Genomic DNA, 25859 nt, shown 5'->3' with positions numbered 1-25859 from the left:
TGTTTTTTTTAAAAAAATGAATCTCATCATAGATAGTATCCCTCCAACCCCCACAAAAATCCCAGATTGGGAGCAAACTTAATATACTATGGCAATTTGTAATGTTCCTTCCCTGCTCATGCTGAGGCCTGGAAATAGTTTTAAGTAGGCAAGTAGGGCTTCTCAAGTAAAGGATTTCATTCACTCTGCCTATCTGCAAAATTTATGGCTCACATTGGAAACATAGTGAAAATGTTTTGAGTCATAGTTAAATGTTTAAGTAATTTAGGTTAATTCTATTATGACTTGCCTTTCTTGGGACCCAATTAAAACTAAAAAACAATAGGTAATTTCTAATCTTACATATAGTTTTCTTTTAGAAAAGATTTGAATAACTTTGGAATTTGCTACCAAATAAATTAGATATTTTTCTCACATAAAGCCAATTTATAAAAAGGCCTTTTCTACTGATTTTAACAAACACCAGTATTTATTTTTGACATAGTTATAAACAAAGTTTAAGTATCATGGCTTATAAACACTCCTTTCGAGATTTTAAAATAAAGCTTATGTTCAATTCTAAAATGTGACAGTAATAATTTCCTTTAACTTTTATTTGCATTCTTGGTAAACTAGCATAAAGTATACATTGAAGATTTTGTCCAGAGTGGATCTCTCTCTATTGTGATAGCAGGTTAAACATCTAAGGACTTAAGAAGCCAAGGGCTGAATTTGAAAAGTGTCATTTGTTAAACAAATGGAAGGTTTGTAACAGAATTTATTATTTTATTACACTGCTGAACCCAAGAGACAGAGAAGAAAGGTTCTGGAGGAAAAAATTGCAGAACATCTCCTTGGCAAGAGTAAGAATTTTCCACTACCACTTGCCCTAAGGACATTGACTTGCCCCATCAGGGAAATAGCACTGGATATAATCATCAGAACAGCACTGCCTACTCACGCACAAAACCCTCTGTCTGAAATTCACAGAAGCCTGCAGACAAAGGAAAATTATGTCTTAGTTTGAAAAGTATTCGTTGAATCTTTACTTTCGTGGATCTTTTACTTCCTTAGAGAACTTACTTCCTGATAGATTCAAACCTAAATAGACGCTTACAAAATCATGAAGCAGAGTTACACAGCAAGTTAAAGTCTTTCATTAATAGAGGCTCCTTAGGCAAGACTCCTTTTACTTCTTAACTTTAATTTCCTGTCTGAAATGAAGACATGGGCTGGTCAAGATGATATGGGGTTTTTTCTAGCTAAGAGAATACTAGAACATTACAGGTTTCTATGACAGTTTAGATTTATGCTTCTTTAGTACCTATCCACAAAGAGATCTGTTTCCAATAGAATGAGAAATGTAAGTAAAACTGTAAGGTTTACATTGTCCGAGTGTTGGGGGGCTTTGGGTTTTCTTGTCCTGGAGCTGGAATAGTTGGCACATGAAAAACAGCACATAGTAAAGGTTGTTCTAAACAAGCCTTTCATAGGTTCTATGACCCCAGTTATACTTGATTTTGTTTTCTTATATTAATTTTATAGTGTGTTTGGAAAACTTTTAAAAATGTGGATTCTTGGACCTCGCACAAAATGCATTGAACTAGACTAGTGGTTGGCAAACTCATTAGTCAACAGAGCCAAATATCAACAGTACAATGATTGAAATTTCTTTTGAGAGCCAAATTTTTTAAACTTCTTCTAACGCCACTTCTTCAAAATAGACTCTCCCAGGCCGTGGTATTTTGTGGAAGAGCCACACTCAAGGGGCCAAAGAGCCGCATGTGTCTCGCGAGCCGCAGTTTGCCGACCACGGAACTAAACTCTTGAGCAGGTCCTGAGATTCTGTAGTTTATAAAAGGCCCCTAGATCAGTGGTCAGCAAACTGCGGCTCACGAGCCGCGGTTTGCTGCTCTTTTGACTAATGAGTTTGCCGACCACTGATTCCAATAATTACAGGCTGTTATTGTTCCTTATGATTAAGCCCCTATCCCAGTGGTCGGCAAACTCATTAGTCAACTCGCGAGCCGCAGTTTGCTGACCACTGCTCTAGATATTTTTCTTTTAATTCTTAAATATTTAATTGCCTCCCAATTAGAATGGCTGTTGTACATTGGAAGAAGCATAGAGGTTAGTTTTTTAAGGGCTTCCTAGGTCATTTGTTTCACTAGCATTTGACATTTGAGGCATTCCTAAATATTTGGCCAACAATTAAATGTATATCAATGTAATTTCTGTGCAACAAAGAGACAGCCTTCATGTTATTAAAATGTACCTATAGAGGCCTGGCCAGCGTGGCTCAGAGGTTGAGCTTCGACCTATGAACCAGGAGGTTGCGGTTGGATCCCCAGTCAGGACATATGCCCGGGTTGCGTGCTGGAGGCAGCCTATCGATTCAATGATACTCTCTCATCATTGATGTTTCTCTCTCTCTCTCCCTCTCCCTTCCTCTCTGAAATCAGTAAAAATATATATTTTTTAAAATGGACCTATAGAGGAAGATGAGTTGGTTTCTTTATAATACCAGTATAATTTTTTTAAAATATATTTTATTGATTTTTTACAGAGAGGAAGGGAGAGGAATAGAGAGCTAGAAACATCAATGAGAGAGAAACATCAGTCGGCTGCCTCTTGCACACCTCCTACTGGAGATGTGCCTGCAACCAAGGCACATGCCCTTGACCGGAATCGAACCTGGGACCTTTCAGTCCGCAGGCCGACACTCTTATCCACTGAGCCAAACCAGCAAGGGCACCAGTATAATTTTTAATGCTGCATCTACTAGGTGTACCGGTTAATAATGACAGATTTTGTAATCAAAGAAAACATGATAATTTCAAGAGAAACATCAAAAGTGCTTTATTCAAAGTGATGTCCATCGCTAGCTACACATTTCCGCCATCTTTAAGGTAATTTGTGGGTACCATCCCAATAGAACTTTTCTTGTTTTGAGGCAAACCATTCAGAGACCCAATTTTCCACTTCTTCGTACATTTTGAAGTGCTGCTCAGAAAGTGCATGTGCCATCGATAGGAACAAGTGGTAATCTGAAGGAGCAAGGTCTGGTGAATACAGCGGGTGGGTTAATACTTCCCAGGCAAGATCTTTTAACGTGTCTTTAACTGGTTTTGAAGTGTGTGATGGTGCGTCATCATGAAGCAAAATTACTTCGCTTTGTTTTCTGGCCTATTCTGGTCGTTTCACGATCAAAACATGGTTCAAATTATTTGTTGTCGGTAGCGATCAGTATTAATGGTTTCACCTGGTTTTAGAAGCCCATAATACAGCACACCTTCCTGATCCCACCAGATGCAGAACATTGTCTTCTTTCCAAAGCGATTTGGCCTTGCAGTCGATGTTGATGGTTGACATGGATCAACCCATGATTTTCTGTATTTGGGATTCTCAAATTAAATCCACTTTTCATCGCCAGTCACAATTTGATGCAAAAAAGACTTTCTTTCTTGCCGTTGAAGCAACATTTCACTGATGACTTTTCGGTTTTCCATTTGTCTTTCGTTCAGTTGATGTGGCACCCATTTTCCTTCCTTTAAAATCTTGCCCATTGCTTGTAAACAATCAGACATTGTTTGCTGAGCAACGTTTAATCTTACTGCAAGTTGTTTTTGAGTTTGACACGCATCTTCATCCAAATGCTTGTAATTGTTGGTCTTCAAACTTTTTCGGTTGACCTGGACATTCTTTGTCTTTCGCATAGGAATCATCACTTTTAAAGCGTTTAAACCAGTGTTCACAAGTATCTTGAGATGGAGCATATTCACCATAAGCTTCCCGAAGTATATGATAACTTTTTCTTCAAAATAAAGTAATGAATTAAAAATTCCCGCAAATGCTCTTTTTTTTGGCACGAAATTCAACATTTTTAAGCATAAAAATATCTATGATGTTAACACCTTCAGCAAATTTGACATGAAGTTTTGAAGCTTGCTGTCAATACAACAAAATAGCAGACATACCAAATCACATATATATATCAACATATGTGTAACTCTATCTATTGAAAAAAATCCGCATTATTAACCGGTATACCTAGTATATAGTATTGATTCCACCTTAAACTAATAGCTTAATATGTTGACTGAGTTACCCAAAATAGAAATTTAACCTTGGCATTTATTGCCTTAAAACTACATTTTCCATCCATTTCAAATTCTTTGAGCTTCCACTGAAACACAGCAAAATAAATGCCCAAGATAGTTCTTTTGGGTCCTGTTGTTATTTATCCTCAATTTGAATATTAGATTTGCTGACCTTAAATGTGCCAGATTTATGAGAATAAGAGCTAGGGCTCTCATACGAAATTGTTTACATAGGATTGTGATGTAAATTGCCACAGATTTCAAAGAATATTTTCAAGTAAATTTTCCATTTAGGATCATGTGCTCATCATTGAACTTGTATTCTTTTCATGTTCAGGGTCATACAGGATAAAATTAATTATGATAACCAGAAATAACACAGAAAAAAAATTTTTATGTGGTTTAAAATTTTCATCTTGATGGGGCATTTTAGCTGTTAAAGGTCACTGAAGTTTAAGATATGGGTACTTTTTTATAGCATGAACATTAGTATATTAAAATGGAAGGTTCTGGCTTATTCAGTTTGAATATTGCTATTTGTTGCATAAGCATTTCCAGCAGCAATTTTACCTGAACTTAATGTGTCCCTGTAGTCAAATGCAAGGATGATCTTTGCCTCTTGAGATTATATGTTGGCAGTCTTTGTGCTGCCTTGTGACCCTACCTAGGCCCTAGGGTTGTTTTATGAACTGGAGTTTGAAAAGCAAATTATACTCTCCCTGAATTTAAAAGCTCTGAAATGCGGGTGGATGGGAGGGGTAAACGGGACGACAAAGTTGAAGGCTTAATAAATGAAATAAATCTTCTTGGACAGAATGGCTATTTTGGCAGATTGCATATAACCAGTGACAGTTACAATTCAGTGTGTGGGATAAATCTGGAAAATGAATATTGGACTTCAAAATACCATATGCAAGTCTAGGGGCTACTGTACTTACTCATTCTAATTTTTTTACTGTCCTTGTGTAAGACTTCCAAAACTACCTTAGTTACCTTTCAGAAAGGGAAAGCTATTGTGCATTTATTTTTATTGTTCAGTTGCTTTGGTACTGATGTGCAGTCCAGTATTTTGAACATAGTTCTGGGCACTGTTTATTCTTTTCCTTCTTGTGTAATTCAAATGTTATATTTATCAGCAAAAGTTTTTTTTACCCTAGGATAAGTTAACTATCTTGCTTATTTTAACAGATTTTTATATATTTGTGCTGTATACAGGCTATTTCCTTTAAAAATTGTGTTTAGAGACATTTATTTCTATGTAACATGATTGCAAAAGTTGCTTATTTTAGCTGCCTTTTTTCTCCCCAATTAGTTGGTGACAAAGTTCCTGCTGATATAAGGTTAACTTCCATCAAATCTACTACTCTAAGAGTTGATCAGTCAATTCTCACAGGTAAGTGTCATGTATTGGAAGGCCATTGAATTTCTGATGCCTCTCTCAGATACCATGCTCATAGCATCAACTCTTGCCCCACTCTATCCTATCTTAATTCTCATTAAGCTATTTATTTCTTAAAGCTTTATCTGTTAGACTTGTTGCCAATATATGGGGCTTAAAGGTATGATTTTTTAAAAAACTAACTTGGCTTTCATCTTATAAGGCCTCTATCTTTTAATTTTATAAAAAATCAGTTTTCACCAAAAATCACCATAATATTTTTATTGTTTTTAAAAGGTTACAAATTCTCTTATTAGAGGTTAATCTTGCAGTAGAAGTATTGTCTGTTTTGTGGAAAGTGGCTCAATTTCTTTTATTGTGTTGTTGTTAATCCTCACCTGAGGATATTTTTCCATTGATTTTTAGGGAGAGTGGAAGAGAGAGGGAAAGACAGAGAGAAACACCGATGTGAGAGAAACACATCGATTGGTTGCCTCCTGCATGAGCCTCAACTCAGGCCAGGGAGGAGCCTGCAATCAAGGTACATGCCCTTGACCAGAATTGAACCCGAGATCCTTTGGTCCGCAGGCCCATGCTTTATCCATTGAGCAAAATTAGCTAGGGCTCAATTATTTATTTAGTCTTCTTTTTCCAGGCTGGTAAAAAGGGCTCTAGAATTGTAATTTTTTTTCATTCTATGAATGCTAATCTAGCATCTAACATACTTTACAATAATCAAATGTACAATTAACAGAAGTTAGCACCCCCAAAATAGTGAATGTTTTACAGCCTAGTTTGCACACTTAGATTTGGGATTGTTTGGAACATTTTCCCATTTTTTGTTTGCTAAAGGCACAGAATAGGGTGGAGGGCATATTAACCGGAAGTGAGGTGGTTAGAAGATTAACTTAAACACAATGCTAACCTGAATTAAATAGAGAATAAATATAAAATCCAAAGATTATCAAGATTTATCTGATGATCAGTTTTGAAAAGCAACTGATTAAGTAACCTGGGTTCTGTATTTTTTGTTTCTTTATGAATAGCTTAACTATAAAACTTCCATTAGCAGCAACAAGCTGGAAGCTGATTAAGACATAAAATGTTGGGAAATTAGGTTGTATGTATGAAATTCTCATAGTGTACCTACAGAAATAATTACCATTTTAAAACATAATACTTTCTTGAATGTAATTTTTTGTTGAATACTTACACTATAGTTTTAGGCTAGGTTGAGGAATCAGATTTTTTTGTCAAATATTGTAGTGAGGTTTAATACCTGACATTTGAATGAACAATTGGAGATATATTTCACTCAGATAGAACCTGATTATATAGTTTATAAGTATTATTAAGTAAAGCTGAAACCAAATTCAGCTAGACATTTGTGATTCCTTTTTTTTTAAAAATCCTCACCCAAGGATATTTTTCCCATTGATTTTTAGAGAGAGTGGATAGGAGGGCAGGATGGGGAGAGAGAAACATCCATGTGAGAGAGACACATCTACTAGTTGCCTCCTGCACATGCCCTAACCCCATCGGGAATTGAATCTGCAACCCTTTGGTGTGTGGGCTGACACTCTAACCACTGAGTACTGGCGAGGACTACCATGTGCTTTTTTTATTGCAACTGCTGATTGCTATTTTTCAGCTTTGTTTTATTGAAATAGAACACTCTGGTTTAGTACATGCAAATATTTCTAAAAAAGTGTTTTCACTTCTCGTCTCTGACATTACTGAACAACAACAGGTTTTCCAGTGGGTGATCTTCATTATTTATAATGTATCTACAGCTTGTTCAATCCACTAAAAGTAAATACACTTGCACCTTAAAAACAAAACAAAACGTATTGGAGTGTGTATATAGTGGGTCATTGGCTGGGATTTTACTTCAAAATTGAGTTCCTTTATTTTGAAATGATATGTATTTTAATCCTGACATTGCTCTGAAATTAATTTCTATTACTAAATTTTACTAGTTTACCTCCTTTGAATGAATTGGCCCTTTTATCCCTTTTCTTGAGAGAGGCAGTGGCAAGAGTGGATGAGTGTTCCCAGGTTCCAGGCGTGGATTGTACAGATCTAACCATCCCTCTGTCTCTCAACATGCTTAGGTGAATCTGTCTCTGTCATCAAGCACACTGACCCCGTCCCTGACCCACGAGCTGTCAACCAAGATAAGAAAAACATGCTCTTTTCTGTAAGTACTTTATCATTCGTTTCTTTGGGTCTTTTTTGTTTATTTTTAAGACATTCTCAGAGTTTTAAGTCTGCTGATGCTGTTTTTTTCCCCACTGACTACCTTCAGTGGTCATATTTTAGAAAGTGTTGGCTATTATTCCAAAGCATAATCACAGTCTTTGTGGTCAATCTCAGCTGTCAGAAAAAATCAAGAACATGTAATGGTGGGATATGTGACCTAGCTGTCTTGTTTTAATTGGCAAGGCTTTTTTCAATTCTCACCCGAGGAGATATATATATTTTATTGATTTTTTACACAGAGGAAGGGAGAGGGATAGAGAGTTAGAAACATCGATGAGAGAAACATCGATCAGCTGCCTCCTGCACATTCCCTATTGGGGATGTGCCCGCAACCAAGGTACGTGCCCTTGACCGGATCGAACCTGGGACCCTTGAGTCCGCAGGCTGACGCTCTATCCACTGAGCCAAACCGGTTTCGGCGAGGATATATTTTTTATTTATTCTAGAGAGAGAGTAAGGGAGGGAGAGAGACAGAGAGACATCTATTGGTTACTTCCCATATGCGCCCTGAACAGGGTTTGAACCCACAACCTGGTTATGTGCCCAGACCAGGAATCGAACCTGCCACCCTTTGGTTCACGGGATGACACTCACCAACCGAGCCACACCAGCCAGTACTAAACTGGCAAGTTTTTGAGAATTAAAATTAAAAGATCAGGTCAGATATCTTTAAACTCTTTATCTTTAAACCTAGTAGAAAAGGAGATTTCTTTGGAAAAGACATAATAAAAAGGATGTTTTTAAAGATGATGTGGATGGTATCTGTACGAATTCACAATAAAAAGGTGTGTGTTTAGAGAGAAACAAATATGGCAAACCATTAATAATGAGTGAGTCTGGGTGAAAAGTCAAATGGCTGTTCATTGTACTATTACAGTTTTTCTGTGAAATATTTTCAAAATAGCCCTAGTCAGGTTGGCTTAGTGCAGTGGTCAGCAAACTCGTTAGTCAACAGAGCCAAATATCAACAGTACAACGATTGAAATTTCTTTTGAGAGCCAAATTTTTTAAACTTAAACTTCTCCTAACGCCACTTCTTCAAAATAGACTCGCCCAGGCCGTGGTATTTTGTGGAAGAGCCACACTCAAGGGGCCAAAGAGCCGCATGTGTCTCGCGAACCGCAGTTTGCCGACCACGGGCTTAGTGGATAGAGCATTGGCCCTCGGACTGAAGGGTCCTGGGTTCAATTCCAGTTAGGGGCAATGTACCTTGGTTGTAGGCTCTATCCCCAGCCCTGGTCGGGATGTGAGGGAAGCAACCAATTGCTGTGTCTCTCCCCTGCCGCCCTTCCACTCTCTCTTAAAAAGAAAAATACATATATATATTTTTTCCAAAATAAAAAGTTGGGAAATTTATAGTTTGTTTGGATTGAAATACTATTTCAAGTGTTGGGCTTTTGTGTGTTCATATGGGAGCTTAAACACCCAAAGTAAGTAAAGTACTCTCGAGTTACAATGAAAACAATGGAGCTGTATCATTCCAACACTAGGAATTTAGTGGGGTGTGGAGACAGCTCTCATACTTGAGTTCACTGATTTTGGGATGCCAGTGCTTGAGTGGAAGTTGTCAAGGTAGCCATGGTAACGGTTGCCCTTATAATTGGTGATGAAAGTAGGGGTGGTTGAGTTGGAGCCAGAGGTGGAGAGAATGCTTAGGGTTTAGAACTATATAGAGTTTGAAATAATTGAGAACTCAGAGGGGTTAGAGCCCTGCTCCATCCCAAAGCTAGTCTGCAAGCCAGGCTCAGTGTTGTGAATAGAGATCGAGGTGGGTGAGCTGCTCTGGGGAGAGTAGGTACCACATGAAATGAGCAGCAGGGAGAAATGTATCACACTGCCTGCGTGAGTTATTGCTCATTATCAAAGTTGGATGGCTGGTTCTCTACTCAAGATTCACACCAATCTGAGTTTACTAGTCAGCATTTAAGTTGGGAATGTTGTTAATATTGTAACCCAGTTCTCCTGTGTTTCTGTCCTAGGGTACAAACATTGCTGCTGGCAAAGCCATGGGAGTGGTGGTGGCAACTGGAGTTTTCACTGAAATTGGCAAGATCCGGGATGAAATGGTGGCAACGGAACAGGAGAGAACACCCCTCCAGCAAAAACTAGATGAGTTTGGGGAACAGCTTTCCAAAGTCATCTCCCTTATTTGCATCGCAGTTTGGATGATAAACATTGGGCACTTCAATGACCCAGTTCACGGAGGCTCCTGGATCAGAGGTGCTATTTACTACTTTAAAATTGCAGTGGCCCTGGCTGTAGCAGCCATTCCTGAAGGTTTGCCTGCTGTCATCACCACCTGCCTGGCCCTCGGAACTCGCAGAATGGCAAAGAAAAACGCCATTGTTCGAAGCCTCCCTTCCGTGGAAACCCTTGGCTGTACTTCTGTGATCTGCTCAGACAAGACTGGTACACTTACAACAAACCAGATGTCAGTCTGCAGGGTAAGTGGGAGTAATTTAAGAACCTTTCCTGTTAATTGTTTATTCATCCTAAGAAAATGCCCCCTGTGCCATCAAATCTTTACTTATAATTTGATCCCTTTTTATGTGCCTTAAACAGATTGGGTTATGTGAGCCCAAAGTAATTTCTAATACTTTAGAGGAAATTAATCATTTAATTTCTAAAACTATTTCATGAAGTAAAGGATATCTGTATGGCTGATGTACTTGTATCGAAGAAATAACTATAGGCAATCTAAATGTGAATTTATTTCCCTGCTCCTCTGTTCTTAAGTATATGTATGTTAACAGATAAGCTTCAAAGGAAGAGCATTCTATAAAGTGGCTAGTTACCTACCTACTTAAAATTCTAATTATTTCCATTACACACTGAATGAGACATGCTTTCTTCTTGAAAAGTAAATAATTGCCTTTCACTTACTTTGTTCTCTTTTATCCTTCCTTTCTTAGGTTGTCTCACCATTACTTGGGTAAAAAAAATTGTTCAAACCTGCTCTTAGAAAAATAAGAACTAAAGAAATATAATAATGATATGGCTGAATTAAATTCTTTAATTCAGTTCTCATAAATTTTATGTAAACAATATTGTAGAAGTGAAAGTATAATTTTCCAAAAGGTGCACAACTCAAATATTTAGTGGACACGTCAAAGATTCTATCTGGCTCGTTAATTAATGAAGGAATCATTAAGATGGTCAAATGGTTTACCAAGAGCATTTGAGGAAGTGCTCAAGATTAGTATTGCTATATGTTAGATTACAAAAACTGGTTAATATTCTTTGGGGCAATAAAACTACTAGGTTATGTTTTCTACAGGCCACAAATCCACAACTTTACATAACATGAGGCCTTATTAATAAATAGCTTAGTGAAACACTTAATTTTTCTAGAACATGGAATCTTTGAGTGGGCCCGTTAGGTAATGCCTCTGAGTGACACTGAAAGGAAGGACATGTGGTCATCCTCTTGGTCTTATGTCCAGGATTTGAAAAATATTTCTTTAGCATTGGAAATTGTTTTTGTTTTAATACAGTTAAACCCTCTGAATCTTTATCTTGTCAAATTTAAGTTGATGATGATTTTTAGATACAGATACCCCCGACTCTTTCTGTAGTCCAAACCCAGGTTTAGAATGAATGGGCAGGTGTTTAAAACAGATTGAGGTGTTCTGTCGCTCAAGTAGTAAGCTTCCTAGTTTGACTGGGGTTCCTCTTGTAGATACCGAGTTTGAGCTACCCAAGTTCTCGTTCCTTGGAACCAGAATTGTTTGGACAAATAGGCTAAAAGCTGATGATTTGGGGGAGAGAAAAGAAATTTCATGTTACCTGTTTAGTATTCCCCCAGCAAACTTTAAACTTAGCCTGAAAGCTTTAGATTCCTCAGAATAGACCTTTCTATCCATAAAAGTAAGCAGTGTGCAATTGTAACCTTTAAAAATTATTTTGGTTTTAAAGTTTTGGCAGCAAATCAGACTTCAAACTAAGTATAAAATAGAGTCCATAATAAATTTTTTTGGTGCTTTTATTTTCCCTTAAGTGATTTGATTTAAAGTGTTTTTTTTCTTCTATTAAAAAAACAGCCTGCCTCTTTGTTCTGTTCTACCTCAGCACAAAAAACTGGCACTAATCAGTATTCTATAAGGTTTCTTGCAGTGGATTGCATAACTACCCTTGACTTAGGAATACTTTCATCATGCAGTTCCTAAATGGTTTACTTTCTTAAAATCTAAAATACCAAAGGGCATTTAGATTTAGTTACCGTGCAAAATTCTGAATGTCTTAGAATATTTTGGACTGGTATAGACCCAGAGTTTCACTTTTTATAAACCGTATCATTAAAGAAATGTCAGTGTTTAATAACAAAACTGCCAACTTGCTTTGCTGTTGCTTAGTGCAGTTACTGTATTTTTCACTTGAGACTTGATTTGAATCATGGGAATCCCACTCAAGAGGTTTGCAAACTGACAATCAATTCTGGTCAAGGGCACATGCCCAGGTTGTGGGCTCGATCCCCAGTAGGGAGTGTGCAGGAGGCAGCCAATCAATGATTCTCATCATTGATGTTTCTATCTCCCTCTCCCTTCCTCTCTGGAATCAATAAAAGTATCTTTTTTTAAAAAAAGGTTAGAAAACTAAGGCTCCAAGAAGCTGTGACATGTCTGAGGGTCACACAACTTTTAATACTGAGGGGGTGAGTTGGATTTTCTTATAGGAATGACTGGTAGCTAAACCTGATCCTCTCTCTTCCATTCAATAATTGTGTAACCTTGAGCACATCCTTTAACCGGCTGGTCCTTTGTTCCTTATTCTATAAAATGTCAAACATCTTCGGAAAGAGCCTTTTTAAGGTGTTTATCTGTTTAAAAAGAAGAATTGACCTTGCTGCATGTAACCTTGGAAATGAATCTTTTCCTCATTTGAATGCTGATACATGTTTTTGAACTACAGCCTTTTATCAGGAGTCCTCACAGGTTTAACTCCAATTATATACTTTTGATTTGTATGTTTTACTCATGGTTTTAGTTCAGTTCCAAGGTTGATTTAATTCTTAATATACTTTTGAAATGAAGTTTTTGAAAGTTAAAAGTATGTGCTATATAACAAGCAAATCTTGTGAGGCAAAAAAACAACAACAAACATTTTAAAATCAAGATGAGTTTATTTTCTTACTGAATATGAGTTGGGAGGCTCTGAAAAGATGTGTACAAGTGTGACATGGCCCTAGCTTGTGTTGCTCAATGGTTAGAGTGGCCCACACACCTAAGGGTCATGGGTTCAATTTCCCCTCCCTCCCTCCTCTCCACTCTAAAAATCAATGGGGGAAAATATCTCCAGGTGAGGATTAACATACATACATAAAAAGCATGACGTGATTCTCTTTTCAGTGAGTTTACAGTTCCTTATTGGAACTGGTTTGATCATGTTATTGTTCATATTTCAGAGATATTTTGGCATGATATAGTTGAAGTATCATTGTGTGTTTTTGTCCCCCCTCACCCCTCCTTTTTTTTTTTTTTTTTTAGAGGTTTTACCTTTTCCATCTGCAATGAAAACACATATCTGAATCTTAGTCTTCCAAACTGCACTTCTGAATTATAATTAAAAAGCAAATTTTTAAAACCTCATCTTTAAGAAACTAGCTTTTGGTCCTGGCTGGTATGGCTCAGTTGGTTGGGCATTGTCCATGAACCTAAAGGTTGCTGGTTCGATTCCCTGTTGGCACATGCCCAGGTTTCAGGCTCTATCCCTGGTGAGGGGCCATGCAGGTGGCAGCCAATTGATGTTCGATGTTTCTCTCCCCTTCTCCCTTCCCCTGTCTCTAAAAATCAGTAAAACATTTTTAGGAAAAAGAAACTAGCCTTTGTCACCTTACTAATCTGTACAATTAAGAATTCTTTCCTAAGCATGCTTCTGTCTGTATTGCCTTGGTAACATAAGTTCATTCAGCTCTGCAGGCTCCTTACTGTACACATATAGTTATGCAGCTTCATGGAAAGTGAACTATTACCACAACAAAAATAAGTGGAAAGGAGCAGAGAAACAATTTATCTTACTTTACTCAGGGAATGTTGATGCAACTCTGAAATGTGTTTTCTTCGCAAGCTTTTATTCTTAGCTCTAAGGCAGGATTACCTAATACACACCTTCTCAGCCAGCTGTTTAAAATTTGGAATTCTGAGTATTCTAGAGCCCAGCTGACCCATGGTCCCTGTAACTCAGGTTTCATGTGGGGTGTTTTTGGTGTCACTGCTGCTTACTATTTTTTTATTCAGCACCTCAGTGATGCTGTTTCTCAGATTGTTGGATGGATGAGGGAGGCAATCTTAAACCGTCTCTAGTTGGAATAAGGGGCAATACTTCCGATGTTCAGTTAATGTTTCATTAAAATTGCTTTTTTGTCTTAGCAAAGAGTATGTGTGTGTTTTTTCTAGCATTTTTTGTACCTTTTAAATACTTAAGTGTTTTTTTTCTTTCTGTAGATGTTCATTCTGGACAAAGTTGAAGGTGATACTTGTTCCCTGAATGAATTTACCATAAGTGGATCAACATATGCACCTGTTGGAGAAGTGTGAGTAAACCTTCCTATCATTTAAGGATCCTTTATGCCAGTTTGGTACTTGTATAGACTTGCAGTGTCTAGAAAAGTTAAGACAGCTCTCTGAACATGGCTCATGGCATCAGTTATTAGAGTAGAAATTTTTTTGTACACTTTAAAAAAATCTTTGCCCAATTTTTGTTACTTTTATTTCAGAGAGAGAGAAAAAAACATTGATTTTACACATTCATTGGTTGCTGCTTGTATTTGCCCTGACTGGGGATTGAACCCACAACCTTGGCATATCGGGATGATGCTCTAACCAACTGAGCTACCCAGCCAGGGCAATTTTTGTACATTTTGAAAGAGAAAACACAAGTTATAAGCTAATGACCTACTTATTTCATCTTATTGAGCTCCCATTTGAAGCCTAAATTTCTAAGTGGGGTTTGTTTGTTTGTTATTGGTACCAGTGGTAGAGGAATTTCATGAACTAAGAAAATAAAGGTCAACAGGGATAACTACACTGTGCTCTAGGAGTGTTTTTTCTTTTGACAGGTATAAAGATGATAAACCAGTGAAATGTCATCAATATGATGGTCTTGTAGAACTGGCAACAATTTGTGCCCTTTGTAATGACTCTGCTTTGGATTACAATGAGGTAAGGCTCCTCAGAAATGAGAAACTAGACCTGACTGTTCCTAGTCAAGGGTGGGGTGGGTGGATGAAAATCCAGCCTTCCTTCCTCCCTTTTGAAAGTACGGGTTCCTGATTTTATTTCCCCTTCCATTCAAGATTCTATCTCTATCAGAGTCAGCATGACTGAGCCAAAGAAAGCTGAGAGCCTTTCATATGTCCTGCAACTGAGCATTGCAGTTACTTAACCAAGAGTTTTAGTGTACATGATGTTCTCATCTGTTAATAGTTTGGTGCTATAAATGAATAAAACCCAGGCTAGAAAATGTTTTCCTGAACATATAGGGTGTTGACCTCGCTTTTTAAGATGGTAGTGTTCTATCCTGAGGACAAGCTGAGGTTTAGAGGGTTGTTTTGATAACTAACAGAAAACCTTTTTTCCTTTCTTTTGAATTATAGTGAGCTAAATCCTTTGGTTTCTAAAAAGCAAACCATCAGAAACAGAATATAAACTCTGTAGATAAGTAATGACACGGAATTACAAATACTATTTGAAAACTTTATATGAGTTAATACTGTAACTAGTGGCTTCTTATAGTTAAGGGAAATGGAAAACCTAATTAATAGAATAAGATAAGATGCACACCTTTGCTTTGAATTATATTTTTAATTATCTGGATCATGTGCTCCAGAGTAGGATGAAAGTGGCCCACAGAATAATGATGTAGTGGAGGACAGGTTGTCCTCATATGGAAAAACCTCTATTAAAGACAAATTACTTGTTTACTACTTTCCCTTTTTCTACTTTCTATGTCTTTTACCAATACAGGCAAAGAGTGCGTATGAAAAAGTTGGAGAAGCTACAGAGACTGCTCTCACTTGCCTGGTAGAGAAGATGAATGTATTTGATACTGAATTGAAGGGTCTTTCTAAAGTAGAACGAGCGAATGCCTGCAACTCGGTCAGTGTTAGAACTTGGTATATAATATTGTTCATGCTGCCCATCGCTTATACCACACATTTACTCTCTTATTGTAGGCAAGTAATTATCTCCCTTACCTCCTCAAACTTGCAATGTCTTCTTTCCCATATTCACTTTTGGGTAAAATGGTCTGACTATCTGAAGAAAATAAAAGTAATCAACAGATAATTTCCACATGCAACCATCTGTGCCCATAAGGTCTGCCTTTTCCCACAGTGCTGTGAATGAACACAACTGTCTAAAACTGACACAAGAAAAATGGAATAATCCTGAATCTGTTAAATTAATATAATTCAAAATAACACACACCGCCCCCAATTCTCCAGGCCGAATTCTTTCAGACACTTAAGAAATACTGACTTTGAGAAAAAAGTAAAAGGAAACACTTCTCATTTGATGAGGCTAGGGATACCAAAACCTGACCTGAACATGACAAGAAAAAGGAAGATGCAAACTAATTAATAGGGGGAGAGAGAAAAACATCAATTTTTTTTGTTGTTGTTCCATTTATTTATGCATCCATTGGTTGATTCTTGTATGTGCCCTGACCGGGGATCGAACCCACAACCTTTGGTGTTTCAGGACGATGCTCTAACCAACTGAGCTAGGTGGCCAGGGCCAAACTAATATATTTAATAATAGAGATATAGAGAGTCTCAACACTGCATCTTCAAATCAAGTCTAGTAATATATGAAAACGGTAATATGTTGTGTGCAAGCAGAATTACTCATAACTGCAAGGCTAGCTTAACATTCCAAGGAGAATCAGTGTGGTGACAGTGGTGGAGGGTGCAAAGCCATGTTGTCTGACAGATCTGTGGTTGGTTGGTGTGACTGAATCCCCTCAGCTTCACAGAGACTGAGGTTTAGAATAGTTTGATTCCAGACTTATAACTACTCAATGAAGGGAAGCAAGTAGCATTATGGAGCTTAAAAGTGGTGTGTTCGCTGTAATGACCACCACAAATAAGAGCAGGACTGCATGTTTTGTTATTGTGCCTTGCTCTATCTGTCCCCAGAACCTGTCACATAATGGGTGCCTAATGAACATATGTTGAACAAGTGAAAATTTTACAGAAATCATCATCCAATAGTATTTTATGTATGTTCTCCTCATAGGTCATTAAACAGTTGATGAAAAAAGAATTTACTCTAGAGTTTTCACGCGATAGAAAATCAATGTCGGTTTATTGTACACCAAACAAGCCAAGCCGGACGTCGATGAGCAAAATGTTTGTGAAGGCAAGTACAGCAGATTGCAATTGAGATGTTCTTGCTAGGATTAGGATCCTGGATGAGCCAGTAAATAAAATTGTTGACCTAAATCTGTAACGTTTTTCCAGGGTGCTCCTGAAGGTGTCATTGACAGGTGCACCCACATTCGAGTTGGAAGTACAAAAGTACCTATGACCCCTGGAGTTAAGCAGAAGATCATGTCCGTCATTCGGGATTGGGGTAGTGGCAGCGACACACTGCGATGCCTGGCTCTGGCCACTCATGACAACCCACTGAGAAGAGAAGAAATGAAGCTTGAGGACTCTGCCAACTTTATTAAATATGAGGTTAGCTAATGAAAAGTTTCTTCACCCACACCCTGCACATTCATTGTGTTTAAATAGCACTCCTTTGGTAAAAGGTCAAATGAGTCTTGCCAAGAAAGAGGTGTGGTTATTTTTCTGCCGGCCAAATACATCACTATTATAATTTAGGTTGCTGCTTCAAACGTATATAGTTAACAATTTAATACAAGTCTTTTACTTACAAAGTAGAATTATCAAGACTTGATAACAAATTTGTAAAACCTATTTTGCAACTCACATGTAAATTAAGATATTTTAAAAATTGGGAATTTTTTTTACTTGTTGGGAAGGAGAGGGGGAAGGGAATGACAAGGGCATGCTCCTTGGAGGGAGCATGCCTTTTTAATAAAAACATTCGTTAGTTAGCAAAAGGTCAAAATACCCAGGTTGAGAGTCTCCTACTTTCTGCTCTTAGCAGAATTCTCTTGTATCAGTAATGTGACTTCCTGGTGCATTGAATGAAAGGAACAAGCTTTGGTACTATGGGGCACTAAAATGGCCACAATCGCAATGCTTATTCCTCAGAATGTTTTTCCCCCCCATTTCAGAATATTGTCATCATGAAAGTTAAGGAATGATTTGATAAGAATGTAGCAATGTATTTGTTTCCTATTAATTGGAATTAATACTATTCTTCATTGGATTTATATCTGTGAAGTGTGAATATTAATCTTAGATAAGAATCGAAGGTACAGGCTTTAGCAAAAGAAAAATGCAGAAGAAACCTTTGCTCATAATGTATAAGTAGTCCTGTTTCTCACTAGGGGAAAAAACAGATCTTCCTGTTTCAAGATAAGGTGATTCTTTTGTGCAGACCAATTTGACTTTTGTTGGCTGTGTGGGCATGCTGGACCCTCCGAGACTTGAAGTGGCCTCTTCTGTGAAGCTGTGCCGGCAGGCAGGCATCCGGGTCATCATGATCACGGGGGACAACAAGGGCACTGCTGTGGCCATCTGTCGTCGCATTGGCATCTTTACGCAGGACGAGGATGTGACGTTAAAGGCTTTTACAGGTCGGGAGTTTGACGAGCTCAGTCTGTCAGAACAGAGAGATGCCTGCTTGAATGCCCGCTGTTTCGCTCGAGTTGAGCCTTCCCACAAGTCTAAAATCGTAGAATTCCTTCAATCTCTTGATGAGATTACAGCTATGGTGAGTATCTTTGGACATGTACAAATTTTGACTATTAAATTTTTAGTAATAATTCCCAGATTTGGAATTTCTTGGTTTTTGTCATGATCTGGGCTGTTTCTCTAGGATTCTGTTGACTAGTAGTTGGCGTGCTATGTGTTGCATGCAGGGAAGATTCTAGAATAGTTTACGACCTAACAGTACCTTCTGAATCAGTGTCTTCAGTCACGAGGGAAGTACTTAGTGACGTCGGATTCCCTTTCAGACTGGAGATGGTGTGAATGATGCTCCTGCTCTGAAGAAAGCAGAGATCGGCATTGCCATGGGTTCTGGCACCGCAGTGGCTAAAACTGCCTCCGAGATGATCCTGGCCGATGACAACTTCTCCACCATCGTGGCAGCTGTGGAGGAGGGGCGGGCAATTTACAACAACATGAAGCAGTTCATCCGCTACCTCATCTCATCAAACGTGGGGGAAGTTGTCTGGTAGGTCCATAGACAAGTCACTTGTGTTCCTTTATCTAAAACTATAGGCCCGTTGCAGGAAGATTCCTGCAAGAATAGGGCTTCCTGTGGCCTGAGCAAAGCAGAGAAGGGAGTGAAGCCCGCTAACCCACCGCCTCCCTGCGCTTTCCCTCCCTCTTGTACACTGTCTTTAGTCTTCGCTCCTTGTCTGCGTATGCAAATTAACCACCATCTTTGTTGGGTTAATTTGCATACTCTGGCTGGTGGGCATAGCAGGGTGGTGGTTAATTTGCATGTTTCTCTTTTATTAGTGTAGATTGTAGCCAATTTTCCAGATTTGTTCTTCCTATGGCAACAGCTTTGGTCTCTGAGCATGTGGTGGGAGGGAGGTCCTGTCAAGATGAAGGAAGTTATTTCAAGTATCCATTGTTTGCTGTCCATTAATTGTTATGGAGGAGTAGGGCATGGTGATGCTATTTGAGTAGTGACCAAAAGTAATTTGGGATCTTTCTCTTTTTTTCCTTGGGTGGAAACAGTATTTTCCTGACAGCAGCCCTTGGATTTCCTGAGGCTTTGATTCCTGTCCAGCTCCTCTGGGTCAATCTGGTGACAGATGGCCTGCCTGCCACTGCATTGGGGTTCAACCCTCCTGATCTGGACATCATGAATAAACCACCCCGGAACCCAAAGGAACCACTGATCAGTGGGTGGCTCTTTTTCCGTTACCTGGCTATTGGCTGTGAGTAGTTTTATATTGTTAATTTATAAACAAAATGTTTGTGAAACAAAATTTTGTAAATTCATCCCTTAAAAGCACATTTTGCTACTCAATTTACAGTAAATTTAGTCCCTGTTTTAGCATCTTTATCCTGCCTTAGATCTTTGTGAGTGAGGTTTTCAGATTTAACCTATGGACAAAGGGATACAGGGACGACTCAGGCCTTACATCACTACGATAATAAGAATGAAGACCCTTTTCCCTCATCGAGAAAAGGGACCAACCTGTGTGCTCATCAGCAGTGGTTGGTAAATTCATGGAGCTCGGCCACAGGTCAGACTCTTCTCCAGATGTCACCTATGAAGACTTCATCCTCCTGAGCCAGGTGCTGGTTCTCTTCCCCATTTCATAGGTTAGGAAAGGGAGTCCCAACGAGGTTAAATAACTTCCCTAGGGTTCCATAGAAAGGTGACTTAAAATTCAAAAAGCACACCCTGGCATAAAGTGGGCAATCTCTTGGCCAGTCATTTCCCCTCCAATGGTAACAGCTTCTCAGGTGCCCTTCCAGAGGAGCTCTAGCAAACAGATTTTGTCTTTATTTTCTTAAGTGATGGCACGCTGCCCAGCCCTTGTGTGCTGAGCTTTGTCCTTTTGTATTTCTTCCTATGCTGGGTAATCCCCGCATCAGTACACGTATAGCTAGCTGCCTTATCTCTGGGCACCAGCTGCCTGCTGCACTGGTGTCATAGGTGGGTAAGAAGGTGGGTGCACTTGTATCCTTTGGTGGATGCTCCACAGTGGAACATTCTCTTATTCTCAAGGCCCTGTGTTCTCCACTACCCCTTGTTGCTTCTGTGTAACAAACTTGCTGAATTAAAAAGTAATGGGGGAGTGGTTCCCATAATCGCCTTCAGGTATTGCCCTGTTGCTCAGTATTCTGCACTAACTAAGTGCTCTAACAGCCTTTCCACATAACGGTCCTGCCAGGGTTTTGATGGAGCAAATTCATACACATTAGTGTACAACGATAGTATCAGTTTGCCTAAAAGTCGTGGATGGTGTGATCTGGTCCTACCACACTGCAGCCTTACTGTGTATTGGCTGTGGACTAGAGAAGGGCCTGGCTATGGTAAAGGTCCTACTACCAAACCAGGAGAACCAATTCCTCACAGACTCTGGCTGCCTGGTTCTTCTGTACCACAGACCCCTCTCCCTGCAGAAGTCTCGGTCCAGCTGCTTTTGCACAGGCGTTTCAGCTATGGTTGACATACCTTGTCTTTCATCTGTCCTGGTGAATGGCTCACGAGGCAGCAGCTACAGTGAATGCTGCAGGCTGCAAACCCGTGTGTGTCATTGTCGTGATGTTTGTTCCCAGGTTATGTTGGCGCTGCTACTGTGGGTGCTGCTGCATGGTGGTTCGTTGCTGCTGACGGTGGTCCAAGAGTGTCCTTCTACCAGCTGGTATGTAGCCATCTTCCTTTCTGTGCCTTAGGTGCAGAGTGTTGTAAGGCCAAACAATGTTAAGCTCTCTGTGGTTTGGGTGCCTGTCAGATAATGTTAGGGCTCAATCTGCAGTTGCATCAAAAGATTATTCTGAAGGACCTGGCTTTTCTGGAAAATGGAGTCGAGATCTTGTGTGGGTCTGTGTTGTGGACTTATGGAATTGTACTTGGCTGACCATTGGGCTTTTGTTGCAGAGTCATTTCCTACAGTGTAAAGAGGACAACCCGGACTTTGAAGGTGTGGATTGTGCAATCTTTGAATCCCCGTACCCAATGACAATGGCCCTCTCTGTTCTAGTAACCATAGAGATGTGTAACGCCCTCAACAGGTCAGTGAATCCTCTTGGCAAGCTGGGCAAAAGCTCTGACAGCAGGGCGCTGTGTGATTGTGTGTATGTGTGTGTGTGTGTCATCGTTGATTGAGGATCACAGGAAAGCTCTTCCTTCCCAAAAAGAAAGGAGAACAAGCAGCACCTGCTTCCAAAAGTGTAAGAGCCGTCATCTCCAGGAAGTAGTGGGAGTGCTTAGCCGTGTGTTCCTTAAGAGACAGGGGAGGATGCCTGTATGCCAGTGTCCACAGGGAAGGAAGGAGCTTTTTCCCTTTAGCATTGCAACTAAAGGTATCATCCAATTAAGCCAGTGACAAAAATGGAGATTTCAGAAATAGCCTAAGTGTTGAGGGCAATTGAGCAGCTTTGAGACCAAAGCCTAGATTTAAAATTGGAAGTTTGTTCTACATCTGGACATTCTTTGACTTTGTTACAGTAGAAACTTTAGTCAGTAGAATTAGGTCAGTGGGTAATGCCAAGTTAGCCGCTGCTTATTGAAGCGTATTTCTGAATAATCTGTCACTTGTGACACGGGCCTATTTACCTCTCTCCTTGTTTAGCTTGTCTGAAAACCAGTCCCTGCTGAGGATGCCCCCTTGGGAGAACATCTGGCTCGTGGGCTCCATCTGCCTGTCCATGTCGCTCCACTTCCTAATCCTCTATGTGGAACCCTTGCCAGTAAGTAGTGGTGGGACCCAGGCTGGGGACTGGCTGCCTCTTCAGCAAGGCTGGGGGCTTGACAAGGCTTCTGTGTTTCAGCTTATCTTCCAGATCACACCGCTGAATCTGACCCAGTGGCTCATGGTGCTGAAGATGTCCTTGCCTGTGATTTTAATGGATGAGACACTTAAGTTTGTGGCCCGCAACTACCTGGAACCTGGTAAAGAGTGTGTGCAGCCTGCCACCAAATCCTGCTCGTTCTCGGCATGCACCGATGGGATTTCCTGGCCATTTGTGCTGTTCGCAGTGCCCCTGGTGATCTGGGTGTATAGCACAGACACTAACTTTAGTGATATGTTCTGGTCTTGACTGACAGTTTTACATAAAGAAGATGTTTTAACTTAATCAATTTTTTTTATTGTTTAAAGCAACTGTCTATTTCTGCTGAATTTTCACATGAACATATTGGCTGGTGAAGGAGGTTTCATACTCTAGATTTTGTTTTGCTTTTTCTGACTCCAGTGGGGCAAGATTTTCCTTTTTTATACACATAATTAAAGTGTCCATTGACATGTACAGAGAACTAACACTATTTTATGCAAATATTTTTTTGTAGATGACAAAGCATGTACAGTGTTCTGTTTAATACTCATCCTTGTATAAAAAAAAATGTTGAGCCAGCAGACATTGTCAGCAAATTAATTGGCAGCAGATTTTAGGAAATGAATGTGTGTGGTGTTTTTCTAAAATGATATAGCATGTATTGTGTCTTTTGCATGATCATCTGGATTTAATCTGAGATCACAGTCTAATTTTTATTCATAAGCCAATTTTTCTGCACTGGGCAGAGTACTGCTACCTCAGTCAGTATTTTTTGGTTTGCCACTCCCTCACCCCTCTTGGTTCACCTCCACCCCTCCCCACTCTTGGCCCTGGTCCCACACTGCTCGGCTGCTTCTCCTATAGGATTTCGATGGTTCTGTTTACATCAGTCTTAACAAGAGGTATGCCTGTTCTCGCTTGTGCAGAAAACATTGTTCCAGATTCGATTGGGTTCATGTCCCCTCAGATAGTTTTTAAGGTTATTTATTTAAATGTCTAGTGTATTTTATTGTAACAGACATTGTTTTGCCAACATTGCCTATTTCAGTGGCACTTCACAATCTAGTTTAAAAAATAAAACATTTTAAATGGACAGAAAAATAACTGCCTTGTTTTTAACTCCTAAGTGGCCTAGCTTGAACTATCAACTTTCTCTTAAGTTCTTAGCTCAGACCTTTAGTTTTACTGTACTCACAGGGAAGAAGGATCCTGTTCTGCTGCATAGGTAGTTGTAAGAATTTTATTTTTTAATGTATAGGCACTGTCATCTGTGACACATTTTATGCAAGTTTCTGCTGGCCTGGTGTAGAGAACATAAGGGCAAATGTGTGTATGTATATGTGCGTGTATGTGTTTTGTAAAATCTGTAAATAGCACATGACCAAATGAACATATTGTATAGAACTATTTTTATTTGAATGTGGCACTAACCACCACCACCGTACTATGATGCATGTTCCAGATCAGTCTTACCAACAGTGTATAAGTCATTAACAGTCCTAACTGTGGTGTTTTCCTCCAATGCCTTCCAACATCCATCAACTAACGTGAGTATTCCCTGGAATTTAGATGCTTTAACGTGAAGGTGACTGCTACCAATTGAGCTAGCTGTGTGACACTAGTGAGTAAGCCCCATGTGTCAGGCATTGCTGTGCTCTGTGGCTGTCCCTGAGAGCAGGGGGCATATGTGTGCTACCTGTGCCAGCTGCCTCAGATAGTGGCATAGCCAGATGTTCGTTGGGGAGGGCCTGGAGGAAGAGAAACCCATTCTGATTTGGTGAGACAGAGGCTTTCTGAGGGAGCTGTGCCTTTGCTAGTGCTGAGATAAGGTTCACAAAAAATTGTGATTCTTTGTTAGCTGCAAGGACTCATCCCAGAACCTTGGTTCATTAAAAAGCAAAAAGCAAGTAACTGAATCAGTGAACTCACGTATCTGTAGGTTCTTCTTAAATAGACCACTTTCCTTCCTCTTCTGGGTCACATCCTTGGCAGCTGAGACTTGTCTTCTCTCTGCAGGGTACATTCAAGCACAGTTAGTAGGGCAGGGCTCTGCTTGGCCAGCAGCCAACCAGCCTTGTTAGCCCGGGTGAAGGAGGCCTAGGAGCACCTTGTGTTCAGTGGGTTGGCCGCTTCCTCCCTGTGAGGCCCTGAGTGTTTTTGTGAAGGTGTTTGGGCCCTGGTTGCTGGCCCAGAAGATGTAAGTGCTGGCCGTTTGGGGGAAAAGTTAACAGGTATCAGGCAAGACGAGGACGTGCTGCTGCCAAATCCAGAGGTCTGTGTGTGAGGAGGTGGATGTGGAGACTGAATGCAGAGAAGGGAGGTTGGTTTGCTTGGCAAATAATGTAGGGGGGTAGTTTTGCCCATTTTAGCATCATGACTGGTAAAAAGAAAAGGGCCAAGTGGGATCAAATGCCAGGAGTGTGTCTTGGCTACAAACCAAAACAGGATGTCTGAGCTTGTTGGGTGGTGTGTTATTCATTGGAAACCAAACTAACCAGTCAACTTTCACTGACTCAGTTCCTTGATTTAGTGGCCTTTACAAAGTAAGCTGAGTGCTGTGGGCTGTGGGCTGCTGTAGGAGACGTGCACAGCCCCAGATGGCCCTGGGCTGGTGTTGCCTGGTGGTTTCTCAGCTTCGGGCCCATCCCACCCACGGAGGTGGTTTGGGTACCCACTTCCTTCAACCCAGACAGCTGAGTCCCTGTGTCTGCTCCAAATCAGGCCTCCTCAGCAATTGCGTTGCTGTGGGCACATCCATGGCCTCAGGTCTCCCATCTTGCAGTGAGTGGCAACCACCCAGTCCCCTCCTCACCGAACAGGAAGACACTGCTTTTGCCGCCATCAGTAATTGGATGGGGCAGCATCCTCCTCAGACCCACCATGAAGGTGTTGCCAGGCAGTTCCTGCCTGAAACACTTTCCCTATGGACCCATCCCATTAGAGTGTTCTGCCACTCCATGCTCACCTGGCCTTTCAGATATAGCTTTGTCCAGAAGATGACAATCTCACACATCCATCCCATTCACTACTCCAGCAGCTTGTTCTGCATTTAAAATACAGATAATATGTTCACAGTCTATCAGGAGAGTGTGAGCTCAAAGACAAGCAAGGCAACTGCCAGCCTCCCTCACAAGCAGCTGCTATTACATTACCCTCAAGCTGGGGCCTCGGCGCCCCCTGATGTCTGTGTGGTAGGCATCCCTCAGCAGTATGAGGCCATAAGCGATAGCTCAGTGTCTGCCAAGCACCTACCCACAGCCCAGAGCCCGCTGCATCTACCGAGCTAAGTTGGCCATTGCCTTTTAAATTTAACCACCAAATTATGTCAGAGCCACCAGGCCTCTTTCTTGAAAGGGAATGGTGATAAGCAGCTGAGGTACAGGATTTTGTCCTGAGACCAGGCATGGCTGGGCCTACCCCTGGGGAAGGATGGGGAGGAGGAAGCTAGAGGCTTGGCGCTGATTGCCACACTGCTCACTTCTGTCTGCTTCATGTCCCTGCACTGCTAACTGAAAACTGTTCCTTCTCTTGCCCTGTTACA

The 25859-nt window shown here is 40.2% G+C and overlaps 2 protein-coding genes across 2 annotated transcripts in view; one reads left to right on the top strand and one right to left on the bottom strand.

Annotated features, from left to right (window-relative positions):
• The window catches only part of ATP2A2 (ATPase sarcoplasmic/endoplasmic reticulum Ca2+ transporting 2), a 48550-nt gene extending 25651 nt beyond the window's left edge, over window positions 1–22899 (top strand). The window contains exons 6-20 of the mRNA XM_079762977.1: window positions 5392–5472; window positions 7572–7657; window positions 9699–10163; window positions 14160–14248; window positions 14774–14876; window positions 15681–15812; window positions 16953–17075; window positions 17177–17395; window positions 18228–18563; window positions 18808–19028; window positions 19544–19746; window positions 21101–21186; window positions 21423–21556; window positions 22117–22234; window positions 22316–22899. Coding sequence (XP_079619103.1) covers window positions 5392–5472; window positions 7572–7657; window positions 9699–10163; window positions 14160–14248; window positions 14774–14876; window positions 15681–15812; window positions 16953–17075; window positions 17177–17395; window positions 18228–18563; window positions 18808–19028; window positions 19544–19746; window positions 21101–21186; window positions 21423–21556; window positions 22117–22234; window positions 22316–22585 — 2666 coding nt within the window. The 3' untranslated portion in view covers window positions 22586–22899. The remainder of the gene's footprint in view (window positions 1–5391; window positions 5473–7571; window positions 7658–9698; window positions 10164–14159; window positions 14249–14773; window positions 14877–15680; window positions 15813–16952; window positions 17076–17176; window positions 17396–18227; window positions 18564–18807; window positions 19029–19543; window positions 19747–21100; window positions 21187–21422; window positions 21557–22116; window positions 22235–22315) is intronic.
• A 148-nt stretch (window positions 22900–23047) lies between these two features.
• The window catches only part of ANAPC7 (anaphase promoting complex subunit 7), a gene marked incomplete at its 5' end in the record, with an annotated part of 46142 nt that continues 43330 nt past the window's right edge, over window positions 23048–25859 (bottom strand). The window contains one exon of the mRNA XM_079762979.1: window positions 23048–25361. The remainder of the gene's footprint in view (window positions 25362–25859) is intronic.

This window comes from Cnephaeus nilssonii, assembly GCF_951640355.1.
Source record: "Cnephaeus nilssonii genome assembly, chromosome: 22".
Classification (NCBI taxonomy): domain Eukaryota; kingdom Metazoa; phylum Chordata; class Mammalia; order Chiroptera; family Vespertilionidae; genus Cnephaeus; species Cnephaeus nilssonii.
This window is presented reverse-complemented; position numbering and strand designations above follow the sequence as displayed.